The 12,001-nt window shown below is 35.4% G+C and overlaps 2 protein-coding genes and 1 long non-coding RNA gene across 7 annotated transcripts in view; 1 reads left to right on the top strand and 2 right to left on the bottom strand.

The window, feature by feature from the left end:
* Positions 1–12,001, bottom strand: part of LOC114876901 (glutamate receptor 1) — a 177,241-nt gene that overhangs the window by 39,984 nt on the left and 125,256 nt on the right. The gene's annotated exons all lie outside the window — the stretch shown is intronic.
* Positions 1–12,001, top strand: part of LOC114876907 — a 173,913-nt gene that overhangs the window by 160,311 nt on the left and 1,601 nt on the right. The window lies entirely within an intron of this gene.
* Positions 830–7,780, bottom strand: LOC114876904 (facilitated trehalose transporter Tret1-like). Its single transcript, XM_029188826.2, has 5 exons — positions 7,202–7,780; positions 3,273–3,379; positions 2,810–3,178; positions 1,639–2,441; positions 830–1,012 (listed from the first exon to the last, which is right to left on the bottom strand). The coding sequence occupies exons 2-5, from the start codon at positions 3,313–3,315 to the stop codon at positions 863–865; spliced, it is 1,365 nt and encodes a 454-aa protein (XP_029044659.1). The 5' UTR covers positions 3,316–3,379; positions 7,202–7,780; the 3' UTR covers positions 830–862.

Genomic DNA, 12,001 nt, shown 5'->3' with positions numbered 1-12,001 from the left:
TCATATCCGATATTTTCAAGAAATATTGGAACTTTCTTTTTTTCAAAAACGCTATAAAATCCTGTTTATCAGTTTTATCGTTTGTCGCGACATTGTTCGAGTCGCAGTAGTCGTCGAAACGGAAGGGGTAAGATAAAAAAGAAGGAAACATAGATTGTCGAAGGAGGGCAAACCAGTAAAGTGTGTACCTAGCTCGAGAAAATTTCGTATGACGCGGCGAGGGCAAACAAATCAGCAACGACCCGCTGCAAATAAACAGAACGGAGAAAGTTAGCGTTGGAAACACAGCTCGGTTACGGGGCACGCGCGTTTTTCAGCTGAAACTCAAATAGTTTTGAGCGGAATGCAAGCGTGAGAGAACGATCCCTTGCACGGTGTCGCTGCTTAGCGATTCTCTTTGCACACGAGAACTTCACGATCAAACGAGTCCCACGGCTCTTTTCCACCTCCTCCTCCTCCTTCCTAGTTTCGAGTGTAATTTGTCGAAATTACAGTTTGTCCTCTTCCTCGTGTTTGATTCCAAGGAAATCATCCAGCTCCTTCTTTTTTACTCTCTCTCTCTCCCCCTCACTCTTCTCGAAACTCTCTGCGATCAGGATGTTTAAGTAATCAATTTGTACTTCGACGCGATGGTCGTTAGTGTAAGTTTGCTACGATTAGGTAACTTTATCCATAATATTGTTATTTTAAGATGTTTCAATATTGGGCGTACTAATTAAATTCGGTGCTTGTATTTAACTCCACTCGTTTATTTTAAAAGTAAACTTATAATTTCTTGATTCAGTCTTAATAACTCTAAATAAAGAAAGGAGACTGTAGATTTTTTTAGTAAAAATATTTATTTCTTTCAATATTCATGATATTAATTTTTGCTCTTCAATTCGGTCTGTATCTCTTCCAAAGTCTTCCCTTCCGTTTCCGGTACGTATCGATAAATCAAGAGCCATACGAAAGCAGTAATCGCAGTGAAGGCAAACATAGGCATGAATGTTCCATAGGACTCTTGCAAAACCTATAAATAAAGTAAACCGATTGATCAATTGATTGTTTTTAAATTTCATATGAGGATCGATGTTGCTGTTTCAGTCTGCTTCCATTGATCAGCGAACTTTTCATTCCATAAAAATTAATAATTATTCATTATTTCGATCCTTAATTACAAATATCATAATTAAACTTGATATATCAATCCTTTTTTTATATTCTATAGATTCATTAAAACTATTGTATGTTAATTATGAAAAAGAGGAAATATAACAGGAAATTCAGGTCGTCTTGGGAAAATATTTTGTAAGCTCTTCATTGTTTCCGCGTTCCATTAATGCGTTACGAAAATGTTTTCACACTATTGACTTTACTCTCGAACATCTTGACCCATCTCGGTTCGGCTCGAAAGATTCGAACATCATTCTTTGCCGAGCTTTTGAATTTAACCGTGATTGCAAAGAACTTAACGTTAATACACTTTGCAATTTATCATGGAAAATTCACGCGATAATATAACGCATTATTATTAAATTTATCAACTTTGACGAAGGATCGCTAAAGCGGCGAAAATGAAAATTTATTTAATTCGGATTTTCTGTATCTATAATAATTTTAAGAATTCTGACGATTATTAATCGCAGCGAAACCTACCTGATAGAATTTCACGACGGTGGTTGTGGTAATGGCGTAATAGAGAGAGCAGAATATCGCCGCTGGTACCTTCACATCTATGTGAAAGATTTCACCGACGTATGCGAGCGGAATAGGATTCAAAGCGAGCCCGTATCCAAGCACATAAATCACCAAGAACACGGAGGGCACCCATCGCAGATTCGAGACGTCCTCTCCTCTCGACAGCAGCCCGAAGAAGATGCCCATTATCATCAGGGACAAGACGCAAATTGGCGCTGAGATCAGAAGCAACAACCTTTTGCCTGTAATCCTCACCAACGCTACGCACACCGCACCGGCTAACACAATCGCGCATCCGGTGATCACTATACTGATATTTGTGGAAATATCAAAGCCAGCCTCTTCGAAAATAAATGACTGATAAGCGAGAAGTGGCGCAGCGCCCGTTAGCGTTAAAGCGCTCAATACTATCAGAGCTATGCGAAAAGCTTTCAGATTCTGTCTTTTCGTGAACATCTCCTTCAAAGATCCAGCAAACGTCATATCCGGCTTCAAATCCTCCGTAGCCACGATCCGTTTGATCTCCTCCAGTTCCTCCACCACGTCCTCTTTGCCCAATGCCCATTTTAACGTTCTCTCCGCAGACGTAAGCTTCTTCTTCTTCGTGAGGAACACGGAACTCTCCGGTAACCAGACGAACATCACGAGGAACAAGATGGGAATCGCGACCGATATCATGGACATGGTAAACCGTGACACCCATAGACCGATCGCGTACGCTAACATCATGCCCGTGTTCAACAGCACCGCCATCAGTGTACCTGGATAACTCGATTCGATTATCGGCGAACTTGGTGTCGTTGATTTCGTGATTGATCGATCGGTAATTTTGTTGAATTTGAAAGACGATGGGTTAATATGTTTGATATAGTCAACGTCATTGATTAAGTAATTAACACGTTACCGACCGGTAGCGGTTGAACATCGTACACACTTCTCGCCGATTGCTTTATTCCAGCGAAGGGTAAGGTTAAAAAAATTATATAGGAATATCTAACACAATTGTAACTCAATAATAGATAATAATAGATTGATAGGCTACTGATCGGTAAAGTATTAAGAAATGAATAGAAAAGTAGTGACAGATGAAAGATAAGAAAATAAAAATAAAATAAAAATAAAATAATACCTAAAGGACCGCGTGTCCTTTTACTGCTAACCTCGCCGAGATACATCGGCATCACCGCGTACGTTATCCCGCACCCAACGCCTGCCAATATTCGACCCGCGTAAAGTTGCGGAATGGTGTCTGCCAGACCGATCAGAAACCAGCTGGAAATCTTTGGTATCGTAGCGAACAGCAAAGTTCCCTTACGACCAATCCTGTCCATCAAAAGAAACGGTACAAGCGAACCAAGACCAACTCCAACGTACATCAAATTCACCACCCAGACTATTTGATCGGTGGACACCTTTAAAGGATCGTCTTGTTGGAACTTTGGTATGATAGGAGTGCTCCATCCTTCGTTCAATCCGCTATCGATCACCAGAAGGTTGCCTGTGTGTTTATTTAAAATACTTTCGATTATTTCTTTCTTTGATATTTGTCGAGGCAATGATTTTATTGGTTCCTTTGGGAGGATGGTACTTACAGATAATTCCAATAAACATTTGTCTTAGTATTCCGAGATCCATTTCATTGAGCAATTTTTCTTCACGTTTTTCAATTTATTGTTGATAAATGAAGTGATCATTGAGGCTGTAGAATATATTGGAATAATTGTTAAGTTGGTGAATTTTGGAGGATAGAAAATTTGACATAAAATAAAAATGTTGATATGTAACACGTTCGCGATCAAAGAGAACTTCTCTAGAGAAAATGGACTTTTCGTCCAAAGTTAATTAATTTAGCAAACTTGTACCCCCCTCCTCCCCATCATTTGCATATAAAAGTTTACGTGGGAAAATATGAAATACCTGGTTGTTGATTATAGCAAGCAATGACCGATTTAATGCAGAAGTTATTATCATATCGAACTGTAATATAATGTTCAAGAACCTCTGTAATATCATTTTAATTAAACAGTAGAAGGAGATACATATTCTAAGCAAGACAGAGCTTATCAGGAGTATACTAATGTTCGCTCGACTGAAATCTTTGATCTGTCCATTTGTCATCCCCCTGGTCGATAACGCAGCTGCACCGTCATTTATTATACATATTATTACTATCGTTATTATTAGCACGCGAATTCTGTCCATTAACATTGTCGAGCAATTAATCCTTAATTACTGATAACACAAGCGCCGTTCGATTTATAATACATACAAGGAAATTTCCACTCTGGATAGAATTGTAAAATATCAGAAATATTTCTTTCCCTGTTTTTAATTTGGAAAATCTGACGTTTTATTATTAATGTTAAATTGTTTAGAGGATCTTAGGAAACATTATTTTCCCGAGGCGGATTTCAAAGCGTGCGGGTGGAAAAACGCGTAATCAGCGTTGACGCGCAATCGTTACGCAATTCTAGCAGACGTTTAAGGATGTAATTACGCCGATTCGTAATACAGATAATGCATCTTCCACGATTGCATAATGTCGCGCCGGTGCAACGCGAGTCTAAATAGATTGTCTCCAGTTTAGACGCTGTATTGCAGGAATCTCATTCTGTTCTCTGTTGTTTCAGGAGGCTTATGTAAACTTTGGACCATCAATATTTATTAACACAATGCCTCAATTGTATTGAATCAATTAAATGATGCACCTTTTGAGCATCAATCAAAACTACAATATAAGAGTATCAATGTAATTAAAATATTTCTCTCCAACTTTGTGTTCTAAAATCATGAAATAAGAAAATTGAAATTCTTTTGATGGAGGTATTTTTTAATTATTTCAATACCATGATATTTCAAATTGCTTATAATCTTTTATAATTATTGTGGAAAATTTACTTAGGTAATATTCCTATAATTATCAGGTACTTTAAAATCTTTGTTCATTTTTCGATTAGCATCAATAATAATATATAATTACAATGATTATCAAGTATTACAGCATTGTGAAGAGCAATCATTTACAAGATAATTTACAACACTTATGCCAAGTAGAAATAGCTACGTGTAGTACATTATAAGAATTCTTAATTATGTTTTCAGTTTAATGACTCAATTTGCTATTTCTACCTATCAGTATTATTGAGAATCTTCTTTATTTATTTAATTAAATAAACTTCGACAGTTAACCATAGTATTTTACAGTAGAATTTCTGCAGAGATCCCACGTAGTTATTCGAAAGTTCATATTTTATCGGGACACTCGGTACTTCCTTCTTTCTCTTTTCGCGCAAAATCACAGTTTCCCTTTCGCGTTGAGAAACGCAATCCCGAAAGATTGTATTTTTCCGCCAAAGTATCCCCAGCTTCCCGTATAATTTACGACACTGTTTTTCCCCGGGCGAATATTTAGTTAGGAAAGAAAATCCAGCGCGGACGAGTGCTTGAATTATTATCCCGAGTTATCTGCCGTTCCACTGCTACGGAAATGCGCGAGTCTCGATTAATAAATCGCAGAACAGGAAACGAAGTTACACTCGACGCTCAAAGCTTCCTCGTGTTTTTTCATCGTTTTACAATTTCGAAAGCTTTTCTCTTATTATTCTTTTTCTATCGATTCGTTAAATTAGCGTACACCGATCGCCGAGATCTTTTCTACCGTATTTATGACTGGGAATTGTTGCTTTTTATTTTAGAATCTTTCGAAGCTTACGGAACACTTGAACTAATTACAGTTACATAGTTTTTTTCTTGAAATTTCAAGCTTCAAATTGATGTACTATGAGTGTTATTTTGCGATACTTTTATGTCATCAAATTGTGTTAGACTTTTACATGATTCCTAATCGGTCGTTGCTTAATATAACTGAGGATCAGTTATTTCGTACTGAGAATATTAACGAAGGGTTTATGCGGTTATTTTCTTCAAATTTTCAGCTTCAATTTGATATACGCGAAGTGTCATTCTGCGGTGCTTTTATGCAATAAAATTGAGCCAAACTTTCCACCATTTCATACAACGTAATATTAGTATCATTTTAACGGTGTACAGAATTTCTCTTCTACCTTTAATTTTCTAATTATATTGACTAAATGAAATTCGTAACGCTGGCCATACCGCACGCCAGTTAGTTAACCTTAATTCTTCGTCAATTTATTTAGAATTTCAAGCTCTGCTTCTTTGACGTTGTAAACAAGTTGTTTCCATACACCAGCGTCCAAATGTGTGTTACAGTAGCAAAAGCTTTCGAGCCCGTGTTCAGAGGCAAACTGCTCGAGAGCAGATATGCAAGGGAAAATTTGATGTACCACGCAAGCCCTAAATTGGCTTCGTTATTCGTTGATTCGTTGCACGGCTTTTCGCGAAACTCCTAACAGAATGTTTTGTGAAACGTGTGCCTGGATCGTGGCAACATTTACCACGGTTTCTCTGATTAGTCAGCTACGTAATATCCGTGACAAAGATACTTTGATACGCTGTGTTTAATGAAACTTTTTGTTATATTATTGCATCGCGAAGAGAACTGAGAATTAAAAAATTTATTTATCTTATCTTATTCGTTTGATCGCTCCCGTTACTATCGAACAGATAGCTAATTATCTGAATTTAATTTAGGTGACATTTCAGTTTCAAATGAAAATTTAATATAAATATATTTCAAAATCATTAGATCTGCATGATTAGAAAATTAAATAGTGTTAGAAATAATTATCTAATTATAATTTCAAGATTTTTCAATTGTTTCAAATTATCAAGCAATTATATTTGATTTTCAATTATAGTTTCCTAAGACAGAATTATCTGTGTAACTCGTTGTCTACATAATGTGACCCCGTCAAATTAATTAGCGACAAAGATAACGCAGTTATGACACTTCAGACGTATTGGAGTCATCGGCTTCGTTATCACTTCGGTAATAAACGGTGTTAGTAAACCCGCATATGGAAAAATCGTAATTATTTCTTCATCACGGTTCAACCAATCTTCTGTCTGTGTTTAGAAGTAATTAACACGAAGTATGCTTGTCTAACAGAGTTCCAAGTGATTGGAACATGAATACTAAAAGTTCTTTATTGTTAAACCTAATTACAGCTATGTCATTCTATTCCACTTTGTTACGAAAACTTTATTCTTTTCCTAAATATTTCATTTTAATATTTCAATATTTTAATATCATCAAGTTTTATATTATTTTTCTTTGCAAATTAGACTTTTGAATCTGTCAAATTTGATTAATGAATTATAGAAAATATCATAATAATTATTCATAATTATTTTTAAATTTTAATCACAAAACCAAATCATCAGATTAAATCACAAATCGTTTGATATACTAAAAGAGAAATCCACGTGCTCAATCAAATCTGAAATATTAATTATGAATATCATTATCCTATTACTCTAGTATCAATTTCACATTTTAATTAATCTATTCAAAAACACACAGTCAGTAAATTATTTAGCAATCAATCTAGCTCGTAAATGACCCATCAAAACTCCACAAATCGATCAAATAAATTACCGTCATAGAATCAGAACATATCCCCAGGAACTGTAAAGAATTTTCAAGTGATTCTGCGACTCGACACAAAGTTTCTTTTTCGATGAATCTTCCAGAGACTATCTGCTTTCGCTTCAAAACGAAACGTTAGAACACAATCACTTTTCTTCATCCAGCTTCATTTGTCCCAGCAATCTCTGTCACCAATGGAAAGCTCCTTTTCTCCCGATCATTTCGAGTACATCACTTTCAATTTTCTCGCAACTTTTCATTGAAGAACATCGCTACGTTCGAGAGGGTACGCGGGAGATTTCAAAAGTCCGTGATCGAACGGTGTCTCGACGCCGGTCTTGGTCGATATCATCCTCAAACACGGCAAGAAAGGAAACTGAACTCGGCCCCGATACGTAGACACGTAAAACAGCCGGTGATTTTGTTCGATTCCCACTCCGTCGACTTTTATAAACCGCGTATGACGCGCGAGAAACGACGTTTATTATTTCTTTCCAGCCCGTTGTCCGCGATTGTCCTCGCGACGAAAGTCTCCGAGGTAACTGAGAAATCCGTGTTAATCGATCCTGGTTTCACGAGGATTTTCCTCGTCGAGGAAAAGGAGCTGCGGTTTCAATCTACGATTGATTTTTCTTGCTAGGATTTAATTGCGAGCAACGCGAGAACCGGTCGATCGCATAAAAATAACAGATTAGACATGGATCGTCGATGATTCTTGGAAAATCATCTTCAAGGATTCGTTCGAATGCTCCGAGAATATATCATAATAATTTTATCAGGTACCTTTTTTTCCTTCCAAGAGAATTGTTTTATTTTATTCGTTTCAATTAAAAAAAAGAATCTTTTATAATAATGTTATAATATTTTCAAACAAATAAATTTTTGTTTGGACTTTTTAAGAGTTACAAAATTAATCTTGCATAATTATTTCTTGCAATGCTTCTTGCATGTAATGCTTCGTTGTAAACAAGTACGAGTACGTGAATAAGAATTGAATATCATTATTGATGTATGGAAAGTAAATATTGAACAATGTTACATAGCAGTATGATCAATTATTGTACAATTTTGTTTACTTTTGTTTAGCTGGCATTGCAATTTCCTGCATGTGCATCTTGTTTATGCAGGTATGAAGTGCATTTATCGTTACACTGATCTATCATATTTCAAAAGACATAAGATATAAATTACATCAGCACAGTTCTATTTTTCTGATTTCTCTAATAAATATAATACTATATTTTCTAATTAAATAATTGATTTACATAGTAAATTTAATAAACAAATCACCCGAATTGAATTTTCCATACTGAATCGATTAATTATGAAAATTATACAAACTCTATAACTCAATTATTTTGAAATTAAAAGAAATATTCATTTCATATTGTCTAACAATTGACTTATACTACAAAGGTGAAAGAATTTAATTCAAATGGATGGTATTGATTCACAAAGCACCTGAATCAAATTTTTCACGCTCAATTCATTGAATTTTAAAAATCTTTTTTCATCGCTCAATACACAATCGCGTTTTGTATTACCTCACAGCATTGCACAGGAAAAAATATCGAACAAGTTCCATGATGTTTTCATTAAATGCGTACGATTGTTGTTATTCGAGCAAATGTTATTAAATCAATCAACTTTCGCCATCAAAATGGAAAATACAATCACCGAGTATCGGAATCATCGTTACACGTTCTCCATTGTTGATCGATTTCTCTTCATTACTATTTTATTTGCCAAACAATACGCGATTCTTGGAGAAAAATTCCCGTTGATCGGTGTTGTTTTAATTGGATCAACATTCGATTGTAATGGAGCCGATCATTCGTGGCAATTATTAAATATCGAATGAAAAATAGAATTCAAACTGATAAGCAAACTTTCCACGCGAATCCGGTTAAAACAAATGAATTTATTAATCGTGGATTTGTGGCTCGATTAAAGTTTTTGTTTAAAATACCCGTTGTTTGAGATGCGAAATAAATCCACAGAATTTGTGTTCCCCTCGAAAAACAAACGATTTCATGCCAGAGATTCAGAATACCATGTGCGCGATAGAGTTTGCTAAAATTTTTATTACAATCCACCGTTGCAACTGTTATTAATTCCGTTATTTTATGTTATATCATTGGTGTGCTCGAAAAAAATACATATTTTTCAGGAGATTCGTATGAAACATTTTATACTAGAGATATTATTACTTATTCAATCATTTATAAATTATTTACATTACTGTGTATTATTTATAATTTGAAAATTGATTTACATTTTCCTTATGTACATTATAGAAATTTTCCAAGTTTTTGTACTAGTCAATTTTAATTTTTCTTTTTTAATTTTCTTTTCACTGTCTTTTGTATTATATACTTTATTTCGTTTTAACTTGTAAAAATCCCTTTTTTGGCGCTGAAATGGAATCACTGATTTCATAAAAGCGAAAAAATATTCAAACTGACCACGTAAACGATTCTCGCAAAACTTCGGCCGCATCTAGTCGACCCAGTTTACGAGCTAAACAGCTGAATACCGGTTCCTCTACCATTTTTCCACGAACGCAGTTCTGTTTCGAGCAAAACAAGCAGAGAAAGATGGAAGCAAGCGTATCGCAGGGGTCACTAACTCGATGGCCTTGAATGGCCAATTGCTGAGGCGGGCCAAGTTCGTTTAAAAAGGCGTTTCGTAAGTCACAAGTGGCTGGAATGCGCCAGCTAGCATCCCGATTTCGAAATAATCCACCAGGAAGATACGGGGTCAAGTTTAAGAACGATGACAGAAAGGCGAAGACCTTCAACTCGACCTTGAAGGTACAATTCTATTTAATTCACGAAAAGGAAGTCCCTGTTGGTCTGAAAGTCAAGAAGACATAAGACAAGCAAAGAGCTATGAGGAAAACTGAGCAAAGTGGAATGTAAAATAAAAAAGAACCTCCAAAACCTTACCGTCTAGATTAGGATACTCAGATTGTAATTATTTTTCTGGAATGATAAGTGTCGGAAATTTCATCCTCCACAAATACCACTGATAAATCAGGCCTTTCTTTTATTATAAATGCAAACTTTTTTGAAAATTGAATCACGAGAAGTGAAAAAAAAATCTAATTTACTAGGACATAGTTTCAAATTATCATCATTATTTCTGAATAAATCATTGAACACATATTCTAATAGAAACTTTCATCGATGTTTGCTACCAATTTTCGTTGTTGCAAGTTTAAATAGCAAGTTGTAAGGGACATTCAAAGCACAGGGACGCACGTACGGTGCACGAAGACGGTCCCTAAAGTATATTTACATTTGCATTCGGTAATTAAACTTGGTCCGTTCGCGGGATGCTCGTTCTTATCGAAGTTTACTGGTCGAAGAAGAGCAATTGGTCGGAATCCTAAATAGCTTTGGGTGCGCGTGACCGAGTTATAATGAAACGGAAACCGGCAAGGCACGAAACAGTCACGAGGAGGCGGGTGATTAATCGTTTCGCTCGAACGATCGTTCCACCGGCTTCATTAAGTAATTAAATTTCCTCCTCCACTTTTCGGGCTAATGTTTCGGACAAATCAGAGAGACTTGAGCGATTCCTTCCCCTGAATGAGACACCTAAATTGTTTTCAAGAAGAACCTTGCTATAGATGCAATTTTCAAGCTATTTCATTTTTATCATTTAATTATAACTCTATATGATTAGATTATACAATTAGAGTTTTCAGCTCAAAAAATTATGAATTTACTAAAGTTTTCTAAATTTTATCCATGCATTTGAAAAATTAACAGCAATATTGTTAAATTAATTAACTGCTTTAATTATTATCCTTTTAATCATTTTTTACTGTTGATATTACCTTAGTTCTTTCATCATTTTCATTCATATTTCTTGAATTAAAACTTGAAATAACGGATTGTCGACAGGTCGTTTGGATATAAATAGAATTGCAGAAAATATTGGCATGTTATAACAAAAATGAATTTCAAAGTAGCTTAATCGGTGATTAAACCGTTCAAAGTTGCTTTGTCACTTATTCAGAGTATTGATTGAGAATGAATAGAATCAACAAACCGTGACGTATCTGAAATTGATACACCTACCAGAGAAAGAGCAATTACTTGCGCAACTTTTAAAGTAAATTGATTGTTCCACACGCTCGCAATCCGTTGAAGGCAATCGAGTTCGAAAGATTGCCGAGGTGATTGTGAAAATTTCATAAAAACGCGAGAAAGAATTTGCATTATCGGACAGTTGCCAAGTATTTTGAATATTCAAGCATGATCGCTTTTTCTGTTTCTACTGTGCGATAATTAAAATGATAGAAACTTCGTGTTAATTAAAAAATTTTATTAAAAACTCTCAATTTTCTATAATAGCGTTGTTATTTAATTTTGTTTGCTTTTTAATTATTCGATCACTGGTGGCTGACGTCACAGTCTACGTGTTAATTTAAAATTAAAAAAAAAATCGTTATTCCCCGAATATTGTCACCTTTGGTAAACGTGAGGATGTCGAATGACTAAAGCAGAAATTTACAAAGTACTTAGCGACTGTTTCCGTTGACGCAAACTCGAGAAATTCCTTGTATTCTTGTAACTTTCGACCAGCACGTCGATCGAACGACAGATCGTTTGGGAAATAATCACAGCTCGTTTTAGAAACGATCGGCGGCTTGAGCAAATGGCGAAAGTAAGAGGAAAAACGTCTCCTTGATGCTGCATAATTGGTACGACCTCCCGTGCCAAATTATTTCCTTAAACCTTCAAATCCTGGCGTATTTTGTAACATCTAGGTTGTCAGTGACATATGACGTTTATCGCA

This window comes from Osmia bicornis, chromosome 5, assembly GCF_907164935.1.
Source record: "Osmia bicornis bicornis chromosome 5, iOsmBic2.1, whole genome shotgun sequence".
Classification (NCBI taxonomy): domain Eukaryota; kingdom Metazoa; phylum Arthropoda; class Insecta; order Hymenoptera; family Megachilidae; genus Osmia; species Osmia bicornis.
This window is presented reverse-complemented; position numbering and strand designations above follow the sequence as displayed.

Coding starts and splice junctions, on each gene's coding strand:
- LOC114876904 (XM_029188826.2), bottom strand. CDS start 3,315: ATGGATCTCGGAATACTAAGACAAATGTTTATTGGAATTATCT. Junction 3,179..3,272: donor AATGTTTATTGGAATTATCT/GTAAGTACCATC, acceptor ATAAACACACAG/GCAACCTTCTGGTGATCGAT. Junction 2,442..2,809: donor AAGGACACGCGGTCCTTTAG/GTATTATTTTAT, acceptor CGAGTTATCCAG/GTACACTGATGGCGGTGCTG.